At 39.6% G+C, this 26,359-nt stretch overlaps 1 protein-coding gene across 2 annotated transcripts in view; it reads left to right on the top strand.

Moving 5' to 3' along the window:
- CHN1 (chimerin 1) overlaps nt 1-26,359 on the top strand; it is a 148,535-nt gene that overhangs the window by 61,611 nt on the left and 60,565 nt on the right. For both annotated transcript variants that reach the window (XM_029072276.2, XM_001514859.4), the window contains one exon: nt 7,908-8,196. In XM_029072276.2, coding sequence (XP_028928109.1) covers nt 7,908-8,196 — 289 coding nt within the window. The remainder of the gene's footprint in view (nt 1-7,907; nt 8,197-26,359) is intronic.

The following is a 26,359-nucleotide window of genomic DNA, read 5'->3' as shown; positions in this document are numbered from 1 at the left end:
TATTCTGTATGTCTAGCCTGCTCCCTTTTAATTTTTTTCTATCTTGTTTTCAGATGCTTAACCTTTCTCCTTGTTTATTTTTTAATTTCATTATTTTCCTGCAATGCTCTCTCCAATTTTTGCCCCTCTTCCTTCTCTCCCTTTCTCTCGTTCACTCTTTGTCCTTCTTTCTCTCTGTCTTTTCATCTTTCATTGGTTTCTCACACTCTCCTGATTCTTCTCTCTCTCTCTCTCTCTCTCTACCTCACCTCATTGTGTCTGTCTCCAAACCATTCCCCACCTTATTTTTAGTTTGTGAACTCTGGAGGACCAAGGACTATGACTAACTCTTGGCTGTGTGTTTTCCCAGTGCTTAGTTTAGTGCTCTGCACCCAGTAAGTTCCTTATAAGTAAGTACTGTCTCCACAACTATTACTGCCCTATTCAGTTTTCTGGCTTTCATTGTAGTGATTGACCCTTTCAGGACCTCATAGAAGATGTATAGCAGATGGGACTGCTGAGGATTATTTCATAATGATGGGCCCAGTTGGATTTATGAATTTATATTTAGATATATCAGTTGGATCTAGCTTACAGTGTAGAGGGGAAGACAGACATTAGCACATTGTGTCATAAAGCATAATTATTTAGGAATCTCCAAACATATTATTAGTCATCCTTGGATATCTGTAAGGCTTGCATTTACTTTTAGATGTCACTGAGAGCCTGAACAAAGTCTCATAGGAATTGCATAGTTTTACCTGATTTCCAACCCAACCACGGATTTTCATATTACTTACTTACGGAGACCTCTGGGAAACAGAGTTGGGGACAACAACCCTCACTGTGAACTGGGGTTGTCTAGATGAGAGCGACTAGAAAAATCAAGGGCCAGGGTAGGTTGGAAAGGTGGGAAGACATTATTCATTCATTCATTTGTATTTTTTGAGCACCTACTGTGTGCAGAGCACTATACTAAGCGCTTGGAATGTACAATTTGGCAACAGATAGAGGCAGTCCCTGCTCAACAACAGGGTCAGTCTAAATGGGGGAGACAGAGAACAAAACAAAACTTACCTTGGTGTGACTCTTGCCTAGACAGAGATTTGAAGGCCCTGGGGAGGGTGTGTGAAAGGGTCTACTAAAACTCAAGAGCCTCTTTTATGTTTGTGACTGGACTCTTAGAACCAGTCCCAGGTTGGGGCTCCAACCAGGTGTCAGAAGGACCCTAGAACAGGGGTTCTCAACTTTTTTATGCAGAAGAACCAAACATGATTACACCACTCTGTGCCCCAAACAACCACCACTACATAGCAACAGCTGTTGCCAGTGTATAGCGCTCTATCACAAGATAGAAAATAAGTAATTATAGTATTTATTAAGCACTTGCCCTGGCCTAAACAATGGAGAAAATATTTAGAGCATATATAGATACTGCCTCACCTGGAGTTCACAATCTAAGAGGAAACTGAAGCTAAGATGGCTTAAGTAACTTTTCCTAGGTCACATGACAGAGCTGAGATTTAGAAACTAATTCTCCTAACTTCCAGTCTTTGCTAGACTTTACAACCTCCCCGTTACTTGTTCCAGAGCATTTCCCTAACAGATTACATAATACTAAATGAATGGAAATTGCCATCCTCTGTTCCAGAATCAACCTCCAGCATTTTGTAAATATACTTGAGATTATAGAATATGAAATTGTCTAATGTTCTCCCCAACTGTACAGTAGGACACTCAACAAGTCTGTCACTTGCTGGGTTGTTGGATTCTGGAACGCACTGCCAAGAAGGATTGCAGAATCCACTTCTTTATAAAACTATCTGGAATAAGAGCGTAGGAGCATGTCTGCTTCGAGAAAGGTGGATGGATGAGATGACCCACCCACCCCCAGCCCCGCCTCCAGTCCCCACCAACTTCCTTACAAACTTCTAATGCTTATACTTCTTAGTCATCTTGGTGATACATCCTGTTCCTGGATTGAAAGTGTATTTAGATAGAGAATGCTTTATATTAAATTCTCATGGAGAAAATAAAATTATCCCAAAAATTGTGGGCAGGCACAATCTTTTATTGAGTCCTAATTTTTGTTTTTTTGTTGTGTGTTTGTATGTGTGTGTGTGATTTTGTTTCCATGCCCAGAGTTGAATAACAGAAGTGGCAGCATTTATTAAACATCTACTTGGTGCTGTACATTGCACTAGGCCCTTGGGAAATACAGAATAAAAAAGTGACATGATTCTTGTCCCCAAGGATCTTACCCTCTAATGGGGAAGATGCTCATAAAAATATTCAAAACTAGAATGGTCAAAATAAACAAATTGAGTGTGCATAAAAGGCATGAGTCCTGATGTGGTGTTGGGAAATTTAATTGAGAAAACCTTGCTAGAGGTGGAGGGATTTTTAAGAGGTCTTTGAATGTGGGTTCAGCTGAGGTCTGTCTTATGTAGGGACAAGCTGTGGGGGACAGCTTAAGTGAGGAGATGGAAGCGAGAGAGTTGACAGTGAGATACAGCTAGAAGGTTGGTTTGGGAGTGAGGAGCCTGGCTTAGATGAAGGAAAATGAGTTTACATTTAAAAAAACAACACCAAAAACCTGGCATTTTCCCATGTTCAACATCGCTAAAGAAATGACAACAAAGATGCCACTTTTCCACAAAAGACTTAGTTGTAATTCTCAGGAAAGAAAACATTTCTAGGTGTGATGTTAACCTCTGGCTAGTCTGCTAATAGTTACGTGACAGTTAAGCTGAGCAGTTTAGCGTGGCATCTCAGAAAAATGTTCTGACAATCTTGAGGGCCAATATGGTAGATTTTTTAGCATACTTTCGAACATACTTCTGAGTATGTTCTCACACAAACACAGAGTGAGCCCAGGATACACCCAATACTTTTTTGGCCCAACTTGCAAGGTTTTGTGATTTGGGGGAATAGGGTAGATCGGGGAGGGCTTCACTCACCACTGGTGTCTGTTGTGGGTTGGGATAAAAAAAGATTTGGGGAAGCACTGGTTTAGAGAATGTATATTGATACCTCTCTAGCTCTTTACCCGGATGTTCCTAAAATTGATTAAATATTTCAGTTAGATTTGCATATTTTTTGTTTAAAAAAGCCATCAAATTCCAGAAGATGTTTTTAAAAAGCCAAACCCCATTTTGTAGATTGACTTCTGGAAACGTTTGTAGCATTTTATTGTTTTTCTTAGATGAGCGTGTTGTATACCCTCTGTTTTCTGCTTTTTAAACAGAAAACAGCTGTTAGTTTGAAGGTCCTCTCTGAAAAGAGCCTACTAAATTCTTGAATATCAAATCACACTTACTACTTGTTAAATATTGAAGTAAAATTCCAAAGGCTGTCCTTTTATCTCTCCCTCTCTCATTTTGTAGGGAAAAAAAATGTAGTAACACAAATGTTCCGTTCCTATGTGGTTAAAACGAAAGGAGCAGTGTAAAGGGTTTTTTGTTCCTATTCAGAACTGGGAGGCTAGCACTATGTCTTGTAATTTTCCCAAATGGTATCTGGGCACAACATTCCACTGCTTTTTAAAAAAATGAAAACCAAGCCTGGGAATTGGTGGAGAAGCAGATAGTCTTTCTAGAAAGTAGTAATTATGTACAGAGGTAGCAATTCAAGCAAGAGTTTTTCTATTCTGTTTAAGGGTTGAGTACCTCTCTGGAGAAAAGAGAATTGTGCTGGGTAGAACTCTGTGGAGGGATTTGCTTCTTGGAGACCAGAATGGTTATTTGAAAATGAGTTGTTAAGGGGGGAAAAAAGCAAATAGCATAAAATGTAAATGTAATGAATGCTAGTCTTTGACAATAGTGAATGGAGGAAAAGATGCTTGATCCTTGCACGTTTAACAATTCAATACATTGCTGATTGGAAGTCAGTAAATAGGAATGAGGCCCGTGCAGATGAGTGACTAGTATTAAGCACTAGTATTTCACTGGAGTCCTACATTTTTTTAAATCTTCCTTACTGCTGTAAGAAAGGGCAACTTCACAGAAACGTAACTTTTCAAAATTAACACAACCCTTTAAACATGCCACCTGATTGTTTTTATTAAAAGACATTATAGGAGAAATAAGTGAAAGGAAGAAATGGTATGATTAGAAATTTTAGAAAAGAAATCATTGTTACAAGTCTTATCAGAATGTTTTAAAAAAGATCACTTGTATTTCTGTTTGCTTGTCTGGTGGTCTTCAGAAATTGTAGCTCTCTGAGAACAAGGTTTGCATGTAGAATGCTGAATAAATATGGGATAGTAATATTTGAGATTTAGCTACTTTGGAAAAAAGAGACCACACTACACCAAATATGACCATTTTTAATGCACATTTTTGCATATATGTTATCTTGTAAGATTCTTAACTTTTGTTTTTAGGCCAGATCTAATTCAGATAGGTCATGGTAGTGATATAATTAAAGCCAAAGTGTATTTTTAAACTGTGATTACCTAGATAATTTGCTCATGTCAAGCCATATCTAAAGCTGTCTCAAAGATAGTCCAATTTTTAAAATAAAGAAATCGAAAGACTTGTGTCTTCCGTACTGTGTGGTGCTACTGAGCATATAGATCATTGATCCACATGAAATGAGTTCACCCTACTATTTGTCTCCAGATTTACTGTTCAATAAGGGTATATATGAAAATGAATTGACCTAATGAAGGAGAATATGCCTAGTTAACCTTAGAAATCATATGGAATGAACAGAAGTGCTGTTTTGGGTATAACATACTCTTTTGCTGTATCATAGCCATGTGAAATTGAGAGAGTATGTTTCCACTCAGCTAGAGAAACCTGCAATTTAAGTAGTTTAAGTTTGTAGAAAAGATTATCTGTAGTCTCCATATGTACTTATAAAACTCTCTCTATATATTTTAAAGATATAATTAATTAAAATAGAATGTTGATTTGGGACATCTAACTAATTTGGTTAGTTTATTCTCCTTGAGCTAGGCATTGTAAACTGATCTGCCCTTTTTACTTCTTAAAGATAGAACAAGAGATTTTTGTTGCTGTTGTTTGGGGGGGTTTTTTACGGTATTTGTTAAGCTCTTACTCTGTGCCAGACACTGTACTAAGCCCTGGGGTAGATACACGTAATCAAGTTGGGTTTGTTTTTGGACCTTTTCAAAACAATGGCACTTTAGATGTACTCTTTGACTCTTCACATTTTGCAACTATCTTCTGAAGGCTGTTGCTAAGACTTTTGCTTGTACTTACTGGCAGGGCTTTGAGAAGCTTGACACTGTCTTCGTCTCTAGAAGTTACATTTTTAGTATTCATTTACGTTTCCATATTATATATAAATGTAGAAAGTCTATCAAATCTCAGTTGTATTTTTATCCTCAATAAGATAGCCTCCATTATCAGTCAGATTGTGGCATCTGCCTGTTGACTTATTTAAATGATTTCTCACTCTAAACTACATTCTGTATATCAGCCATAAAATGATGTATGCTATCGATCAAGAGTAATTGCATCTTTTGATTGAAATATTTTACTTATGGAACGCCTGCTGTGTGCAGAACACTATACTAAATGCTTGGAAGGGCACGGTAAATAAGTTACTACCCTTAGAGACTTTACAGTCTAATGGGGGAGATGGGCAGACAGTAATTATTTTCAAATAGTGGTTAAAGGAAGAACCACCAAGGACGTAGCTGGTAATTGGGGCAGTATGGGTAGACATAAGGTATAAACAAGTGACTGAATTTATCTAAGTATTAAGGATGGCTGTATAGATAAGCTCTAAGGGGGCCTGTTGGTATGCACAGCTTGAGATGGTGGAAATTTTTCAGGGAAAGCAACCTGAGGAGATGGGATTTGAAGATGGCCAGAGCTACCGTAAGGCCCATGTGGGACAGGGGTGGTGTCTGATCTGATTATGTCTACCTCACTGTGCTTGGTCCAGTGCTTGGCGTAAAGTAAGAGCTTAAGAAATATCACTATTATTATTTGAAGGGAGTGGGAATGCCAAGGAAAGCAAAGGGAAAGATCAAGGAATCAAGGCCTGGAGGTGTACTCTCCCTAGTACTTAGTACAGTGCTCTACACATAGTAAGCGCTCAATATATATAATTGTTTGGGAGCCTACAGTGAGGCAATGTTTGAAGGGTAGCCTTGTCGAAGCGTTTGCTCTTTAGTTTTCTAAAAAATTGGAGGATGTTGAAAAGCAGCTACATTTTTTTTTACTTTCAGTTCATTAAGAGGTCTTTGGGAAGTTACGTGAGCAGGTAGAAAGCTCATCTCCAAAGATGAAGAAACTTTCACAAAATTTCCAAACACATTTATTGGTAGATTAATAATATAGTTAGTGGGAAAAATGGAGAACACATGACAGTTCTGAAGAAACATTTGCATGGGTAGTCACTTTAAATTCTTTATTAGAGTGGGTCCTTTATGTTTGTTGTAACACCCTCTGTTTTAACTCTGCTGTTATTATAGTTCTCTGTGCTTTGAGGTAATTTCACATTCTCCAGCTAATTGGTTGGATTCTGCTGGATTTGTTCAGAAATTCTTTCTAGAGTGTCTGTCATTTCTGTGGAAAATAGACATACTCTCCCTTTCTTTTGTGTCACCTATGCACTTAAGTCCATACCCCACAGCACTTAAGTAACATATCCGCAGAGTCTGTTGCTTTCCCGATTTGTAATATAGCCTCTGTCTCCCTTGTTAGATTGTAAGCTCCTTGAGGCAGGGTTTGTGTCTGCCTATAAATCTATTGTGCACTCCCAAGTTCTTAGTTTAGTGCTCTGCACACAAATTGCTTAGTGAATACCATTGATTGGTTGATATCACATATACTAGACATGCTGAAAAGTAGGACATATTTGTGTTGTCATACATTTGTTCAGTTTCCTTAAAATGTTTTAGTTAATCAGCTTTGTTTCATGTACTCACAGCATATAAGGTGCCTGCCAAATCCAGTAGTGAAGTGGAACTTATTTTTTCTGATTTGCTTAGCTTTAAATTAGCTGAGAGGTAACATAAAGAGATGCACATCTGGAGTACCTACTGCTCTTTGGCTCTCCAGCGGCACTGGAGTCAGATGCTTCAGGAATTTGGGGCCTGCATCCTTTCCTGGGAAGTGTCGATAGTTTCCTTCTCCCTGAAATCCCTTGCATTTACGTGTGAAGGTCACTTCATAAGGTGAACAGGAAACAGATACTTGAATTTTCAAAAAGGGATTATAATTCAGGTAAAGCTGTATTTCTCTCTAGTTAAGAAGTGGCACTAAAATGTGACTTAAATCCAGAGTGTAGAATCACTGGTGTCAAATAGTTTATGGCTTAGATTTGGCATCTTACAGTGATTGGCTTAGCAAGGTTTCACAAGCCAAACACCAGGACTCTTTGGTATCTAACAGAAGGTTGGTTTTTGGCCTTTGACCAGAAATGAAAGTGTCTTCCTTGTGTCTTATATTGTTTTCATTCTGGCAGTGGTCCCACGAGAGTGGAATTCTGAATGGCTTCTTCCTAAAAAAAATCAGGGTGCAGAGGTCAACCTCTGTATCACATCTCTGTATTGATTAAGCCAATTGATTTTAGTATGAGAAGTTGTCATATCAGAGTGCCAGACAATTGAATGTAGAGATATCAGTGCTAAAAGAAACCAAACCCCAAACTCAATTGCGAAGACTGTTTTACAGTCATGATGAAGTAACTGAAAAAGCATAAAATAGAGCAAGTCCCTCTTAGAGTAGGCACAAGTTTGGCTATTTGATGGTGATTACTAGCCTACTTGATTCAGTTGCAGATGTGCAATTTTTTTTATTCCCTTTCCAGACCATACACAGAGATCAGCCACAGCTTATTTAAACAAACAGACGACACACAAAGAACTCCCAGACTTTTTAACTCTTTCAAAAAGACTTTGCTTGCATACTTTTCTCAAAAACGTCTTTCCCATTTCATTGAGGCAGATTTGGAAATCAAACCAGAAACTTCAGGCTCTACCACGATGGCAAGCACTTTGTTGGGGAGAAACGGTTTGAGTCCATCCACGATCTGGTGACTGATGGATTGATTACTCTGTATATTGAAACCAAGGCAGCAGAATATATTGCCAAGATGACGATAAATCCAATTTATGAACACATAGGATACACAACTCTAAACAGAGAGCCAGCATACAAAAAACATATGCCAACCCTGAGAGATACACAGGATGAGAGAGATTCTACGGGAGAGGATGGGGTGTCAGAGAAAAGGGTAAGCTACTGTGAAAGCCACGCTTTATCTTTTTCTGTTTCCATTGCTGTTGAGATAGCCATCGTTGCTAGACTATTTAATACTTCACTTGTGTACAAAGCTTCTGAAAAGGATGTGCGTTTATCTTGTGTCTAGCTTCTGAAGTGCTGATATTTTCGTATATGTAACTCTTGCTTTATCAATCTGTTTTTTGTAAGTTGTAATGTTTTAGATGTTTAATATTTTAAACTCATTTTCTTTTTAATTCAGGACCTTTTGTTGATATGAGCCATATTTCCTTGAATTTTCCTTTCAGAGGTTCCATAATTAGGTCTTTTCAATAAAAGGTTTTATGTCACACGTACAAAATCAGTCTGTCAGAAAGCAATTGAATTATTTGTGGCATCAGTATGTCTCGAGCCGGATTTAACTATTCTTAAGATGTAATTGTTTCTTAGTTTGTGTTTCTCTGATTTTAAATGCCCAGGGCTCCTTCAGGTGCTAAATTAAACATAAGGAATGAAATACTTTGACTTTTCCCCGAGAGCCAGTGGCTCAATCTGAGGGTGCCCATGAGTTTCACTTCCTCATCCAGCCTTTCAAGAGGCTTGTGATTTTGAGAACTAGGATGGGCTCAGCCAATCCCAGCCCTCCATTCAGCCATTGCCCCAGACCTGCAAGGAAAAGAAAATGGGTAGGGTCTCGATCCAGAAAAAGCACCCCCTTGGATAGGTCTCTCCAGGTCAACAGTGGCCTGGGGACCACAGGGCAAGCCCAGCTCTGCTTACTTAACTCTCTGGCCATTTGATGACGGAAAAGGAGAAGATAGTGACTGGGTTGAAGGTGGGAGAGTTTAGGGTGAGTTAGGGAGCTGGAACTAGGCAATTGTTGTGCTCCTTGGCTGCTGCCAATCTCATCGTCTGTCCCCAAGAGATTCTACCAAATTCTGCCCTCTCCTCTTTTCTCCAAAAGTCCAAGGAGGGGTTGCATGTTGAACAGGCATATCTGCAAGGCAGATGGGAGGCACAGATAAGGCAAAGGCTAAACCTTTCTTTCCTCCCTTCTTCCCTACTTCCTTTATCCCCACCCCCAGTTATGACTTTGGGAAAATAAAATGTCTTTGGTCATATCATAGAGTCTAATCTTTAAGTGGTCTTGGAGAATTTAGGTCCAGGATGTAAAGCTTTAGCATGAATTTTGGAATTTTTAATTTCTTAAGTGTGTATTAATTGCTAAAATTTAAGGTCTGGCTTGGATTGGCATTTTGTGTTTATACAGCTATCGTGACTTTTTTAAAATGCCAAGACTAAATGGTACAGGTTTAGTATATTTCCATTTTCGTTGTCTGAGTCATCCTTCAACTGTTTAATGAAATATTGATCACTTTTTACTACAGAATAGCTGATATTTCTACTATATTTCATAAAGGAGTGAATTATGTGAATATTATATATATGTTTAATTATTTGGAAGTATTACCCCCCTTCACATCATAATTGTCATATCATAATTGTTTATGATGATGGCATCATCTTCAGCAGGGCATTTGTCACTGTAATCAGAGATGCTTAGAATTCCACTTTCATTCCCATTATTGTGTCTGGGACCCTTGATCAATGTGCTTGTAGAAATCAGGCTGTGGACTGTTGACTGTCACAGATGTAGCCTCTAGTTCTGTGAACTTGAGAGTACTTTTCCAAATCCCATTTTCCTTCACCTGCATTCTTCTTAAAACGAGGTCATTTAAAGTCTATTTACTGAAAATTAGTTTGATTTCATTTTCAGGTGTCATCCAACAGGACAAGGACATGGGCTTTTCAGCATCTTGAAATACTCATCCCCTGTCACAGTGAATGGCACATACGAGCAAAATGACTACTCTTAATTGGCCCAAATTACCTTAGTTTGAGGGGCGTGAATCAATCATGAACAGTCACCCATCTCTCTTACTGTCAACAATACAGTTTTGGAATCTGGTCACTTTATAATATGGAGAGAAGTCTCAAAGAGAAGAAATGTTGGTCATGAACAGTTTGGGGATAAAGAGAGTTTGAGTTTATTTCTCTGAAATAGTTAAGATGCTAGTAAGAATGCCCTTGAGCTGTTTCTGAAAAGATGGCAGGATGATGGAAGGCCATAATCTCTTTTATCACTCAGAATGATGATGGAAGACCTTTGGTGCATCTTGTCAGCAGGACACTTTCAGCAACCAAAGAGTAATGTGGCTTTTCCTCAGGAACTTTTCAAATAGTTTGCTCTGCTTGAAATTTGAACGGGTAAAAAACCCTGGAAAGGTTAGCTACGTAATTGCAGCATCCTGCACCATTTGTTGGGAAGTTATGAGCCGCCCAACTTCCTTCGTCTCTAAAATGGCATTGCTTCAGCAGTGCAGATTGGCCCTCCGCCCAGGTTTTATGAGTTTTTCCTTTTTATTTGTCTTGGAACTCTATCTGAATAGTTTCTGGTTCAAGTGTGGTGAATGTAATATGTTTACCTCCATACATACTGTACTAGGATTCTAATGCAACAGTTTTTATGAGCATTTACCATGTATTTTTAAAGTTCGGTTAAAATAGCCCCAAACCATGCTAGAGAAATATGTATGTTTTTTATGTAACTGTAAAGGAGACATTACTCATATAAAATTTGCATCTTAAAACTGGTAAGAGAAAGAACCACAACCCCGGATAAATCAGAAGTGATTTTGCTTTGGGGTTTTATAGGCTGACATGTAGAATTATTGAATGGGTAGCGATTGCTTCTATAAGTACTGGGGTCTCCAGATTTAATTTGTGGGTTCTGTTGATCCTTGCCAGGCTAAATAATGTGTGCGTGGACTTTTTGCCCTCAGGACCTCTCCTGGAAGTTTAGGAATGCCTGTAAAGGCAGACATGCTCCATATTAGCTGTGGTTTTAAAGGCAGATTTACATGCATTTCTGTTCCCTTTTTTTCATACTCTGGATTGGTGATCCCCAGAGTTCACTAGGCTTGTTAAATGTTCATGAAATTTGAAATTGACAGCTAATGGGAGCCTGCAGGGAACTGCTAGACCTACTGGAATGCTTTTGGTGCCACCATAAAATAAAGTGGGTGCTGTTCCTTGCCATTTAAGATGGCATCAGAAGGAACCAGCAGGTCTGGCTGTCACTTAAATGAGCCCTCCCCACCCCACTGTAAGGCCTCTATTTAAAATTTAATTTGCCTGTTAAAAAGAGAGGGGGCATGTTAGGCACAAAAACTGACTGAATGCTCCAGTTGTTTTGCTTCTGTAATTACGGAGGTTAGGAAAGAGCTGATTTTACCTCATGTAGGGAGGTCAGTATTAGCATGAGTAAAATCCACAAAGCAAGATTGGGTCAGATTAGCCAAGTGATAATCTTTTTATCATGCCTGAGCTGATGTAACAGACATCATGCAGAAAACTGGCTTATATTTGTCCTTCGATACTCTCTTTTTCCAACCCATTCTTTCCTGGCTCCTCTCTGGAAAACTCAGCTTTGGAGGAACAAATCCTTTGCTTGACCCTCTTCTGTTCATCCATCTTTCCTATCCCTTCAAAACTTCCTGAGTGCGTGGTCTGCTCTCGCTGCCTTTGCTTTTCCCCTTCTAATTCTCACCAGGCCAGAGTGGGTCTATGTCCAGATGTCTGTTAGAGAAGTGCAAGCCAGCCTTCAAGTTTTCCCTTTTATCACTTTCCCTTTCATTCATCCATTCGATAGTATTTATTGAGCACTTACTATGTGCAGAGCACTGTACTAAGCACTTGGAATATACAATTCAGCAACAGATAGACAATCCCTGCCCAATAACGGGCTCACAGTCTAAAAGAGGGAGACAGCAAAGCAAAACAGAACAGAGCAAAACAAAACAACATCATCATCATCACTGGTGGACCACCGTGTGTTTGAGGCACTGCACTTGGGTAAGGGGCCAGGGATGGTTGAAGTGTCTGCTGCATGCAGATTGAGCGGTGCAGCAGTGGGACAGATAACAAATGCCCTTCCCCTTGGCACACTTTACTACACCACCTGTCTCCATTTCCTGGCCATTGTGTATTGATTGGCAAGGGCTTGCAATTGGCATGCACTTTTAAACCCCTTGATTCCCTGAGGTGAGGGTATACCCATCGGCAGTGTGCTGGGGTGATACCCAACTTAGGGATGCACAAAATGAAATATAACTCAAAGTGGCTCAGATCAAAAATTGGGGAAGTCTTTTGGAATGGTTTGAAACCAACTGGTCTCCAGTGAAGTGATTAGCAATGGAAGTGATTAGGAGAAGACAGATGGAAGAGGGAGGCTCTGAAGATAAACATGAATTCCACAGCTCAAAAAAGCAGCCTAAATAAAGAACAAAATTGTTGTTCTGAACCAGTTCGTGTTTGGGAAGATTTCTGTATGTAGGCCAATTACATAAGTAAAAATGACCGTGACGGAGGAGGTTTGGGAAAATTTAATAGGAAATCCGTTTTTAAAGAGCCTAGGTCATTATGAGCATTGCTTGCTTCGAAAAACAATGTATCCCCTTGAATAAATTATCTGTATAGATGTGAAAACTTTTCTAATCCGTTTCTGAAAATTTTATTCTGTGATACACCATGTAGCTCAGTTTCAAGATCTGGATAATTCTCCTTGTTTTCTCCCATGCTAGACCCAGCAAATAAAAACAAATACTTGAAAAGGGGGAAAAGTGTTTTATGCTTAATCATATTTTAAGGGGCTTAAAAGATATGTAAAGATTTAATTTTAAATATCTCAAAGTTAAAAAAGGAATAGATATTGATTTTAATGTATACTTCCCATAGTATCTTAGGCAATGAACATATGAAAGTTTTAAAGAAAGGTCTCATCGATACAATTATGTTTGCCTCTAATCTCATGGTGCTTCCAGAAACGTCTATAGAATAGTAAAAATGAAAGCAAGCTGATGTACCCAGAGGACAACAATACTCAGGCAAGAAGATCAGCCAGTCGTATTGATTTAGTGCTTGCTATGTGCAGAACACTGTACTGTGGGCTTGGGAGAGTACAATATTCCAGAGTTGGAAGGTTCCCCGCCCATAGTAAGTTTACAGTGTAGAGTGGGGAGGGAGACATTAATTTAAATAATTTATGGATGTGTACACAAGTTTGTGGGGCTAAGGGAGAAGAGAATAAAGGGTACAAATCCAAGTGCACTGAGCATCTATGTGGTGGTTGTTTCTGTTCTCAGACTGAGGATTTGGGTCTCCAAATATGAGACAATGATCTGAACAGTAAACTAGGCAAGTAGTAATAAGAATGATGGTATTATGTACTTAAATGCTGTAATAAGTACAAGATAATCAGATGGGGTCTGAGGGAGAGAGAATAGGTATTTTATTTCCATTTTCCAGTTGAGGAAGCTGAGACACAGAGATGTTAAGTGACTTGATCCTGGTCAACCAGCAGCTAAGTGGAGGAGCCACAATTAGAACCTGGTTCTGCTGAATCCCAGGCTTGCATTCGTTCCACTAGGCCATACTGCCTCCCTACAATCAGTCAATCAGTCATATTTATTGAGCACATAACTGTGTGCAAAGCACTGTACTAAGTGCTTGGAGGAGTACAATATAACGGACACAATTGTTGCCCACAGTGAGTTTACAGTCTACCGGAGGTGACAGACATTAATATAAATAAATTACAGATATGTACATAAGTGCTGTGGGACTGATGCAGGAGTGAATAGAGGGAGCCGATCAGGGTGACACAGAAGGGAGTGGGAGAAAAGGAAACGAGGGCTTAGGCAGGGAAGCCGTCTTGGAGGAGATGTGCTTCAGTAAGGCCTTAAATGGGGGAGAGTAATTGTCTGTCGATATGGAGAGAGAGGGTGTTCCAGATCCGAGGCAGGACATGGGCCAGAGGTCGGCGATGAGATGAAGGTACAGTGAGTAGGTTGTCATTAGAGGAGCAAAGTGCTGGCTGGGTTGTAGTTGGAGAATAGCGAGGTGAAGTAGGAGGGGTCAAGGGATAAAGCGCTTTAAAACCTATGGTAAGAAGTTTCTGTTTAATGTGGAAGTGGTTGGGCAGCCACTGGAGATTCTTGAGAAATGGGGAAACATGGACAGACCATTTTTGTAAAATGATCCAGGCAGCAGAGTGAAGTATTGACTGGTATGAGGAGAGGCAAGAGGAAGGGAAGTCAGCAAAGAGGCTGATATAGTAATCAAGGCAGAATAGGATAATGACTGATTAACTTGATAGCAGTTTGGAGAGGGAGTAGATTTTTTGAAGGTTGAACTGACACGATTTAGTGATAGATTAAGTGGGTTGAATGAGAGAGAGGAATTAAGGATAACACCAAGGTTATGAACTTGTGAGATGTGAAGGATGGTGGTGCTTTCTGCATTGATGGGAAAGTCAGGGGCAGGACAGGGTTTGGGAAGGAAGATAAGGAATTCTGATTTGGATGTGTTAAGTTTGAGGTAATGGAAGGACGTCCAAGAATAAATGTCTTGAAAGCAGGAGGAGATGTGAGATGACTGAAAGGGAGAGAGATCAGGGCTGGAGATGTAGATTTGGGAATCATCCACATAGTAGGGTTAATTGAAGCCATGGGAGCAAATGAGTTCTCCAAGGGAGTGGGTGTAGATGGAAAAAAGGAAACCAAGAACTGGAGGGACACCCACAGTTAGGGGGTGGGAAGCAGAGGAGGAGCCTGTGAAAGAGACTTAGAATGAGTGTACAGAGAGACTGGAGGAGAACCGGGAGAGGATTCAACATGATTACCTACCCATGAACCTTATAAACCTTTCCTCCTTCCAAAGATGCAAATTCAAGAGTTAGTGAATAAAGAGTTCCTTTGTTGGAGGATAAATAGCGAGGGAAATGCCAGGGAGAAGTAACTGAAGCAAGAGAAACATTTTGACCAGCGTGTTTCAGAAGCTTCTGAGAAATACTCTCCACTGATTTGGAATCCAGTGTAGAATGGTAGGATCGAGGTGAAGGACTAGTGGGCCTTCCTAAAGCCTGCTTCGTCACAGGAAGAAGCGGCTTTGAAAATAATGCATAAGATATGCCTGAAGGGTTAAATCTGAATTGTGAAGAAAAGGTATTGAGGTTACATCATGCTAGAAGGTACATTTTGTAAACAATAATCATTTTTATTACTCTGTGCAGAGCACTGATGTGGGGGAGTTCAATATAACAGAGTTGGTGGGTACATTCCCTGTCCACAATGAGCTTACAGTCAACTGGGCTGTAATAAATAGTGCATAAATTGAGATGTCCTGAAACCATGATGCAAAGCGTTTTCATTATCTTCTGTAATGCTTCCATACTGCTTCTCCCACTGTGGTGAAAGGGGGATCGCTGTCATGATAATCTTACTATCTTTGTAGATTATCAAGCCCATAGACCTGCATACCTTTGCTAAGCCAAGTTATGTGGATTTAATTGCCTCCTAAATCCATCCCTTCACTACCTCAGTTATTCTTGGAGACTGACAGTTTGTTTATGTCTTTTTGGTTGGGAGTGTTCAAATGTGAATACTGTATTTCAGGTATGTTGGAGTTAGGAGAGGAGCTGTACCTTTTTTACTTCAGGCTCTGATGTCTGGGCATATTAGCCCTGTGTAAGATTAGCTGCCCGTGATTGCTGTATCATATTCAACAGTCTACTTCCATTCCTCCTTAAATGGCCACTCTTTCCACTAGAATAGCATCTTTCAGTTTTCCCCCAGCTTGAGAAAAATGAGTTTGGGATGATGGGGAATAAGATTTTAGGGATAGAGTAGGAAATTGTCAGCCTGTCAGATTTGAAAATGGAGAGAGCATTTCCTCTGCCACATCCCTGCTGCGTGGCCCCTTCCTAAATCTGTTATGATCCTAGTGCTCTGGGATTAGTTTATGGACGGTTTGTCTAGTGGATAAAGTGAACCGATTCTGGAGCACAGAATGAGTCAGGGCAAGACCGAGTGGGGCTTCAGATCCAAACTGGGGTGGCAGAGTATGGAGACTAGAAGGAAGGACTCAAAGGATAAGAAGTGAAACGATAGGAAGAGGAGATAGAAGAGGAACAGAGAGAAAAAGTAAAGGCTGAGGTGACCAGATACCCTGATTTGTGGTGGGGTGAGGGGAGCAGTTTGATCTGGTATTTTTGAATGGCATTACTTCTGCTCAATCCTTGGTGTAAATAGCTTTTTTTCTTTTGGCTCATATATATAAGAAAAGGTGTATTTTATTTGTGCATCAATTTTGTTAGGATTAGTGTTTTGCTAAACTTAGAACAGATCTCCTATTTAAATTCTTACTGGATCACTTTGGAGCTCTTTTATCTTTGAGAAAACATATCTTCTTTGAAAGTAAACTGAACAGCAAGTTTTTGCAACCTACTTTACAAAAGCTCATAGAACCCTTTGGAGCAAAATGTATTTTCAAAGTGGATAAACCCGGAACCTTTATAACTTAGTTTCAAATGTTTGTACACAATCACTATCAGGTTTTGCCTTCTTCCTTTCAGACTCTTCCAGCTCTGTATTAATGAGGCATTTCAAGGATTATGAAGATTTCCATAATTTCCTTTCTGTAGCTTCAAAAGAGAGATTTGCATAGCCTATTATTTAAACCAGATCCATTATTCAGATACTGTGGATAAAACATTCCAATTAGCACTGATTTCCTTGTGAATAGTGAATGGTCCACACCCAGAGTGATAAAGCCTCTTTAAGTATGGTCTAAGCATGGGAACTTCAACTGGACTTATTTGAAAACAACACATACAATAGTTGATGAAATTGAGCAGTTTTTAAAATGTTTTGTTTTATAAAATTCTTTATCTTAGATTGCAAGCACATGCACTATTAATACTTCGTTTCTGCCATAGGAAACATTCTGACCTTTTAAACCATGCACATTTCCCCCTTCAAAACAAAATTCAAACCCAGTAATTGATTTTTTAAAAATTTGATATGTTTTTTAGACCATATATGAAATCACTTTTCCTGAGGTATACTGCATAGTGATTCTGGATTGAATTTTTAGTGTAATCTGATTGGGTTCTAAAAAGTGCTCTTTTTCACCTTGCTCTATCCCACCCTTGTTCCCTTGATTTCAAGATTACCTTGTCTTTTTAACAAGAGAAAATGTACTCTCCCTACATAGAAACACTGAATTATTTAATTATAAAATGGTTTGTCAAGGCAGAGCAACCCAATTTAAAACCAACTGAAAACTTTATGGCTTCTGACTCTATGTAAAATAAGTAATTGTGATACTTTATAGGGTTCATAGAAGAAGGATATGGCCAGAAAATTACAAAATTCTAGATCTTGAACTTGCTTACAAACTAGATATGTAGACAAGAACAACCTTAGTTTCTGGATCTCAGAGAATAAAGGATCTGTTGCCAGATAACTAGACGTCAGGCTTTATTACCATGCTAACAATTTAATGTATATCCGGACCAAAACTGAGCTTGAATTCTCCCACTAACAATTTCACACGATCTCATCTCATCTGAAATGTAAAGAGAATAAATGAGTCCTTATTCTAGGGCACCAAGCAAAATACTCCCCCAGGATTCTTCTCCTAGGACTCTAGCAGTTGTATGTGGCAAGAATAGTCTCCTTGCCTGTTCTGATTCTTCCTGAAGCTTGGCTCTCCTTGGACTGCCCCAAAGCAAAGGATGGCATTGCCCCTGGAAGAGTTGATGAGATCTTCCATGTGCAGTTCAGAACCCTATCTGTACAAACTCCAGTGGTTGCCCATCCACCTTCGCATCAAACAGAAACCTCTCAGCTGGCTTTAAAACACTCAATCTCCTTGCCCCCTCCTACTTCAATTTGCTATCCTCTACTACAACCCACTCTGCACACTTTGCTCCTCTAAATGCTAACCTTCTTATTGTACCTCGATCTCGTCTGTCTTGCTGCCGACCTCTTATCCACGTCCTGCCTCTGGCTGTCCCTCCTCATATCTGACAGATAATTGCTCTTCCCGCCTTCAAAGCCTTATTGAAGGCCCATCTCTTCCAAGAGGCCTTCCCTGACTCAGCTCTCCTTTCCTCTTCTCCCACACCCTGCTGCGTCGCCCTGACATGCTCCCTTTATTCATCCTCCCGCTCAGCCCCACAGCACTTAGGTACATGTCTGTAATTTATTTATATTAACGCCCGTCTCCCTCTGTAGACTTTTAGCCTGTTGTTGGCAGTGAATGTGTCTATAGTTATATTATACTCCCCCAAATGCTTAGTACAGTGCCATGCACAGAGTAGGTTCTCAATAAATACAATTGAATGACTGACCCTGTAGCTTTATATCTATTGTGAAGCTCTTACCCAACTCCCTCTCCTCTGCTCACACCCTCTCACCTTCCCTACTCTTGCCTCTCAAATGATTACTGAGAAGCAGCATGGCCTAGTGATAGACCACGGGCTGGGGAGTCAGAGGGACCTGGGTTCTAATCTAATTTTTAAAATTTTCTCTAAAACCTTATGGTAGACAAGTTAGTCTTGGTTTATAGCTGTTATGAGGGAGTTGCTCTGAAGAAGTGAAATTGAATTATCCTACTTCAAAAATTAGAATGTCGAAGAGGTGATTTAAGAAGTATTTAGCCAGCCCCCAAAATATGAATAAAAGAATAAAAGTTACCAGATGATTAAGGATTTGCACTCTGGTGCAATTCAGTTAACAAAATAAACTTGGGTCAAGAGTTGAATAGACATGGCATGCCCAATTGTAGACTAGGAAACAGTGTGGAAATGGGATTAGGTCATCTTTGTCAAGGATCACATTTGCATTATAGAAAAGAGAAATACTTTTGTTTATTCAAGCAAATGCTTCTTCCCACTCTTTTTAGCATGTACATTTTACTAACATGTGAGGATAGGTAGTTTTGTTCTTCAGTAATCATGAATACTGTGGAAAAAAGCATGAAAGTATATTCTGATGATATTGTAAACATGAGGTATATTTGCACAATTTTTAAATTGTTACACCACTTTATGTTTGTCACATCTTTGGTAGAGACTCTTCGATGTTTTTACAGTTGGACAAGAAGAATCAGTATAAGTGAAGAAAGCAGCCTCTTTTCATTCAAATTACAGCAACATTGTATTTGATAAAAAATATAGTACATACAATTTAGAATGGTAAAACATTTTTTTTTTATTTGGAGAACTCACTTTTTACATTTTGACTGATAGATGAGGTTTTCATTCATTTCAAGCTCCAAAATGCTTATTAGCATTTCAATGTCAAAGCTGAAGCTTTGGCTCTTTGAGACTGTCAAAGGTCCCTGAGCTGACAGCCACCTTTGAAATAAGCAGGGTTTTTTTAAAAAAATTTTTTTTAAAGGCTCATCATATTGATACACCAGAGGTGTGATGCATAACTTATTCTTTAGTCCTGTGGTTTTAGTCTCATGAGTTTTTCCTCATATTTGAGAACTCAAACAGAAACCATTTAATAGATTTAACACAGTATGCCTTTTTCTCAGCATATTTGAAAAGGCTGATGACTAGTAGTAGTAGAATTTTTTTTTTAATTTAAATTTGAGAAGCAGCATAACTTCAATGGATAGAGCATGACTCTGGGAGATAGAAAGACCTGGGTTCTAATTCCGGCTCTGCCACTTGCTGCTTTGTAACCTTCGGCAAGTCACTTCATTTCTATGCCTGTTGCCTCATCTGTAAAGTGGGGATTAAGACTGTGAGCCCCTTGTGGGACATGAACTGTGTCAAACCTCCTTAGCTTGTAACTACCCCAGTGCCTAGTACGGTGCTGTGCACAAAGTAAGTGCTTAAGAAGTACCATAAAAAAGATAGTGCTTCCTTTGAACTTTGAAATGCCTCTGGAAAACAGAAAAATAACTGAATCAAAAATAGAGCTATTTGAACAGCTTTAGAGAAATGCAGGTTGTTGGTAGTTCTTGATCAAAGTTCTAGAATTAAAATTAGAATCCTAGGAGTTGGGTTAACTCCAATTTCAGGCCAGGCCTGACTGTGGCCTCACTATGTTACTTAAAACGCTTCCCTCTCTGATACCTGTTTCTTCTTTCATACATTTAAACAGAGATGGTGTAATTTAATGTTTAAGATCTTCCTATGAGAAGCAGCATGGCCTTAGTGGAAAGAGTGCAGGCCTGGGAGTCAGAGAACCTGGTTTTAATACCGGCTTGGCTTGTTGTGTGACCTTGGGCAAGTCACTTCATTTCTCTGCGCTTCAGTTTTCTTGTTTTCCCTGCTACTTAAACTGTGAGCCCCATGTGAGACAGGAACTGTGTCCAACCTAATTAACCTTTATCTACCCCAGTGCTTAGAGCAATATTTGACACATTGTAAACTCCTAACAAATACCATAAAATAAGCATTTAATAAGTACAGCATTCAAAGTCTAATTCTGTAGGTGGCAATGGAAATTGCATTTTAAAATATTTATATATCCTGCTACTGACAGGGAGGTGGCATTTTCCGCTTGTCCCTAAAATCAGAGGGTTTAGAGTCTTTTTTTTATTATTTAAAGGGTTTGACAGTTCTTTTCAAAGAGATGAACTAAAAAAACACAGCAGGGCTGGATTAACTCTCCTGTGGGTTATGGGCTATTGGGTTTTGTAAAGGCTCCATATACAGATCTTTCCAATTTAAAACAAAATGATTTCAATTCTGGCATTGAGACTGTTAACAAGACACTATACTAAACTTCACACTTAACATAAATCATTCAGTAGTTTCATTTCAAGCTTAAAACATGTAGGCTATACTTTAATTAAAGACAGCTTACTTTCCTTTTAATGGAGGTACAAATTTAATAAGCATTAAGAAAAGGCATGTGACTGGGTTTTATTACATGATTATGATTAGGAAATTGTTTTAATACAATATATTAAATAGAAATGTTCTACTCCAAACTATAGATCATACATTATTATATTATGGATCTATATGTTAGTGTGGACTTATTTGTTTTTAGGATTCACTGTAGCCCAAAGCCTTAGGTCATGAAATGTAAGAAATAAAATGGGTGGATAGGAATGTTTGCCAGCTCCCTCGGTCTTAGTAAAATGGGTGTCTGAGAGACTTAGTGGACAGGTTCCTGAGAATTAGTCTTATGAGTCTTTCTTTTACACCTCCCAAAAAGGGTAGACTCTAGAATCAGCTTGATCACCTCTGTACAGTTAGGAAAGCACAATCTCTGGAGAGAAGGCCATGTTTTTTGGTTGGGTTTTTTTTTTCTAAGTGGAAATCCTGTCTTGTGAGTCTGCTAGAGCTTTCTGAAAGGCTCAGTAAGTGTGTGGATATTTTGATTTTTAAAAGGCTTTGACAGGGAATAAGAGGAAATATTCTGTCATGGATAGAAAACTAGCTGCAACAGAGGAAAAAATAATAGAGAAGAGAGCTACTTTTTTGGAAAGACAAATAAGAGGGAATGTATTTGAAGCTAATAAGCTCATTAAAGAGTGGAGAAGGCTAAGTGGAATCATTATTCACAAAATCACACAAAACTAGGCCTAGGGATCATTCATTCAAAGTCAAAGGGGGTAGGTTCAAAACACATCTTTACCCAATAGGGGGTAAGAACTGCTGTATTTAATTTATTAATTCAGAAAGTTGTGGGAGCAGAAAATACCAGTGTGTTCAAGAAGGTTTTGTAAGGGGTCATCAGTAGAAAAAGTTAGGGATAGTAGATGAAAAAATTAGGAAGCTCATGAAGAATTTTAATCAGTTTTAAGAGCCAAAGAGCCATGATAAATGATTAAAAGTTAGAAGCATCTTATTTAGACTGTGAACCCCTTGTGGGATAGGGTCTGTGTCCAACCTGATTATCTTGTATCTATTCCAGCGCTTAGTACAATGCTTAACAAATACCACAATTATTATTATTATTGGAGGTCCTTCGTATCCATGGTAATAAATGTAAGGTAAGCAATTTGGCCTCGTTTGGTGGCCACTGACTTAGTATAGCACTCCTAATATGCTTACATTCCTCCGAAAAGGATGTTTGAGTGAGTGCCTTCTGAGTATGAACCTGACTTGGTTGATTAAAGGGGAGATATGGAATAAGGGAGGGTCAGGGATAAGATTACTCTGTAATAGTGGTCACAAAGACTGGACTCAAAGGCCTTTGGTGGAGGCAAGAATAAGTAAGGCAACTCTTTAAAAACATTCTCCATCCATTTATTTTGTTGTTGCAACATACTTTTCGCCTCCTCTTTGGACAATTCTCTGTTCCCTTGAATTGCTATAAGAAAAAGAAAATTTTCTAGTGCGACTACTTTAAAAAAAAACCAAAACCCAAATTCTTTTACTTAAAGTGGAGTTTGCTTGACTTAGAGGAGTGTAATGTGAATGTAGGCTTTTATTTTATCTTTTCACTGAGAATAGCATTCAGAGTTAAGATGACTTCCTCCATTTTTGTAGATGTATTTTGATGGGAAGGAGAAGAAAATTGGGGAGGGAACAAATAAGGAGCAGGGATTTAATTATGGTAGTATTATACCTCACTCACCATGGTAACAAGTAAGCATTATCCTGTATTTTTTCAATTTTGGGCAACCTGGAGCCCTGAGACGTTGTATGATATCCTCTGTCAGGGACCATTTGAAATAGTAGTGGGTAAAAGAACTGGGGCCTAGTTATTTTAATCAGTGATATTTATTGAGTACTTAATTCATTCAATAGTATTTGTTGAGTGCTTACTATGTGCAGAGCACTGTACTAAGCGCTTGGAAAGTACAATTCGGCAACAGATAAAGACAGTCCCTGCCCAATGATGGGCTCACAGTCTAATGTATGCAGAATACTGTTCTAAGTGCTTGGGAGAGTACAGTGCAATTGAGTTGATAGGACCCCTGCCTCAAGGAATTTACAGTCTAGTCAGGGAGACAGCTATTTCAATAAATTACAGATAGGGGAAAAGGTATGGTATACAGATATGGACTTAAGCCCTGTGGGCCTGGGAGTGGGGTGAATTTCAAAGTTTTTAAGGGGTACGAACCCAAATGCATAGGCAATGCAGAAGGGAAGGTGATTAAAGTCAGGAAATTAAGGTTAGTCAAGGAGGGTTTCTTGGAAGAGATACAGATCTTAGGACTTTGATGATGGGAAGAGTGATAACCTGTTGCCCTTGATGTTCCAGGCCAAGAGGAGGATGTGAACAAGGGGAAGGGCAGTGAGAAAGATGAGATGGAGGTACAGTAAGTAAGCTGGTGTTAGAGGAGTGAAGTGTGTGGACTGGGTTCTAATGGGAGCTAAGTGAGATTAGGTAGGAGGGGGAGAGCTGATTGAGTGCCTTAAAGCTGATGGTAAAGAGTTTCTGCTTGATGCGGAGATGGGTGCAACAACCCATTGTTCAGTTCACTTCACTCTTCCTTGGTGTCGCTGTCATTGAACTGAGAGCAGTTCCTTGGAAATTTTCGGCCTAGATGCAGAAGATTTGTGAATCGGAAAGGTGGGCCTCAGTTCATGCAACTGTTTATCGGCTGTTTTAGGATTATAATAATTGTGGTATTAGTTAAGTGCTTACTATTTGCCAAGCATTGTACTAAGCACTGGGATATTTTCAAGATAATCAGTTCCCCACCTGGGGCTCACATTCTAAGTAGGAGGGAAAACAAGTATTAAATCCCTATTCTGCAGAGAAGGGAACTGATGCATAGAAACGTTAAGTTACTTGCCCAAGGTCACATAGGTACATGACGGAGCTGGATTTGGAACCCAGGTCCTTGGACTTCCAGGCCCATGCTTTTTCCAGTAGGCTATTCTGCTACCCTACATCTTTCATTCATTTGACATTTGTCCAAGAGAGCTGGGAACCTTCCCAAAGAGCCCAGTGACTTCATTAAACACATTCTGTGCAGCCAGTTTAGTATATTGATTCACAAGCTTTTGATCTTAGATTATGTTAATAAGTACCAAGAAAAGTTTATTCTTCCTTTCAATTGGATTCGATAAAGTTGACTTACCATTTCCTTGGACCTAGCTGAACTAACCTTGCTGCAAAACAGCATGGCCTAGTGGCTAAGGAATGAACCTGGGTTCTGATCCCAGTCTGCCACTTGTCTGCTGTATGACTTGGACAAGTCACTTCACTTTCCTGGGCCTCAGCTACTTCAACTGCAAAATGGGATGAAGACTGTCAGCCCCATCTGGGAAATGGACTGTGTCCAACCTGATTAATTTGTATCTGCCCCAGCGTTTAGTACAGTGCCTGGCACATAGCACTTAACAAATACCATTTTAAAGAAACAAAACAACTAATGGTGGCTCAGCAACCACCAGGATTATATTAGAGAAGCAGTGTGGCTCAGTGGAAAGAGCCCGGGGTTGGGAGTCAGAGGTTATGGGTTTGAATCCTGCTTCTGCCATTTATCAGCTGTATGACTGTGGGCAAGTCACTTAACTTCTCTGTGCCTCAGTTACCTCATCTGTAAAATGGGGATTAACTGTGAACCTCATGTGGGACAACCTGATTACCCTGTGTCTTCCCCAGCGCTTAGAACAGTGCTCTGCACAGAGTAAGCGCTTAACAGATACCAACATTATTATTATTAGTTCAAGTGACTCGTACAGTCAGTATTCTCTTTAATGATCTGATAGGCAAGATGACTTGGGAAAGGAAAAATAAGCTATATCTTGGAGTTAGCTCCTTGAGGGTAGGAATCTTGTCTACCAGCTCTGTTGTACTCTCCCAAGTGTTTAGTACAGCACTTTGCCCACCGAAAGCACTCAATAAAATGCCATGGATTGATTGGAGTGAGATAATGCAGCATGTCAGAGCTGCAACCACGCTACCCATTCTGTCACTTGACCATCTGCCTGTCAGTGAAAGGATTGTGGGAAAAACATTTTGGTGTCGATTCCTTGATCTAATGAGCTGGCGATAACCCAAAATGAGTGGCAAATAGCCAACCTTTCAGTTGGACCATGTCACAATGCCTCCAGAGGAAAAAGTGATTTATGCAATAGCAGTACTGATTCTCGAGTGAGCTTTTTTTTCTAAAAAGTTGTTAAAACCATTGTGAAAATCAACACTGGTCTAAAATAAGTCAAAACAAGCTTGGTGAAGATCAGAGAGTGGGCCTAAAGAAAATTTGATACTCTGCTCCTCCTCCTTTGAGGCCCCTTGTGTTTTGGGGGAATCTAGGCTTCTGGCGGATACTTGCCCCCTTTCTTTTTTTTTTTAATCCTGATACGGTAGAAAGCTGCAGACAAAGGTGGGGATGGTTAGTGGTGGTAAAGAGGGGAGGATCAAAGGAGAGTTCTGTTGGCTAATGACTTTTAGAACCATTTTCTAAGTTTATTAATGAGTAGCATAGGTGCTGGTCTTTTAAGGTTTAAGTGCTAGTGTTGGGCTATGTGTTCACATTGGTAGGATGTCATCTTTGAACCCAAAGCCAGTTATAACTGTGTTCTTTGTAGTCACATCTCCCTACAAAACACACTTAAAGCGAATGACCCTTAAGAATTTTGATTTCTTCTCCTGCCCTGGAGAAAAATGAATTCATTGATGTAGAATGGCAGATTTATCTGTTTTCAAAATTATTAAGGTTTCTCAAGCTCACATGCGATGGTGCATCTGATGAGCTGCCAACTCCGTGGGGGTGAAGAAGGTCACTGATCTCCACTGGGAGAAGACATTGTTTTCATTTCCTCCGCTTTGGGGGCCGGACTCCGACCTTGTTAATCCCAAGTCTCTGGCAAGACCTCAAGGGTCCCGAGCAGGGTTGAAGAGGACTCTTAATTGGACCTTTTTGACCCATTAGCTCTTCAAAACCTGTCCTGATTCTCAGTCCACATCCTCGTTATTCCCCCTTCTCCATTCTGTCTTTTTCCTACACACAGAGTGAGAGTCAGTACTCATGGTAAGTATTCCAGTGCTTACTCTGTGCAGAGCACTGTACTGGGCACATGGGAGAGTACAGTAGAGTCAGTAGACACAAGTTCAGGGCTAAACCTGTGTGCAGTATTTTTCAATTATAATAACAATTACAATACTGGTTAAGCATTTACTCTGCGCAAAGCACTATTCTAAGCACTGGGATGGATGCAAGTTAATCAGGTTGAACACAGTCCCTTCCCACATGGGGCTCACACCTTAGTCATCATTTTACAGATGAGGGAACTGAAGCCCAGTGAAGTGATTTGCCCAAGGCCACACTGCAGACATGTGGCAGATCCAGGATTGGAACCCAGGTCCTTCTGACTCCCAGGCCCAAGCTCTGGCCAC

This window comes from Ornithorhynchus anatinus, chromosome 9 (assembly GCF_004115215.2).
Source record: "Ornithorhynchus anatinus isolate Pmale09 chromosome 9, mOrnAna1.pri.v4, whole genome shotgun sequence".
Classification (NCBI taxonomy): domain Eukaryota; kingdom Metazoa; phylum Chordata; class Mammalia; order Monotremata; family Ornithorhynchidae; genus Ornithorhynchus; species Ornithorhynchus anatinus.
Note: the sequence above shows the minus strand (reverse complement) of the source record. Positions and strands in the feature narration are given on the sequence as shown.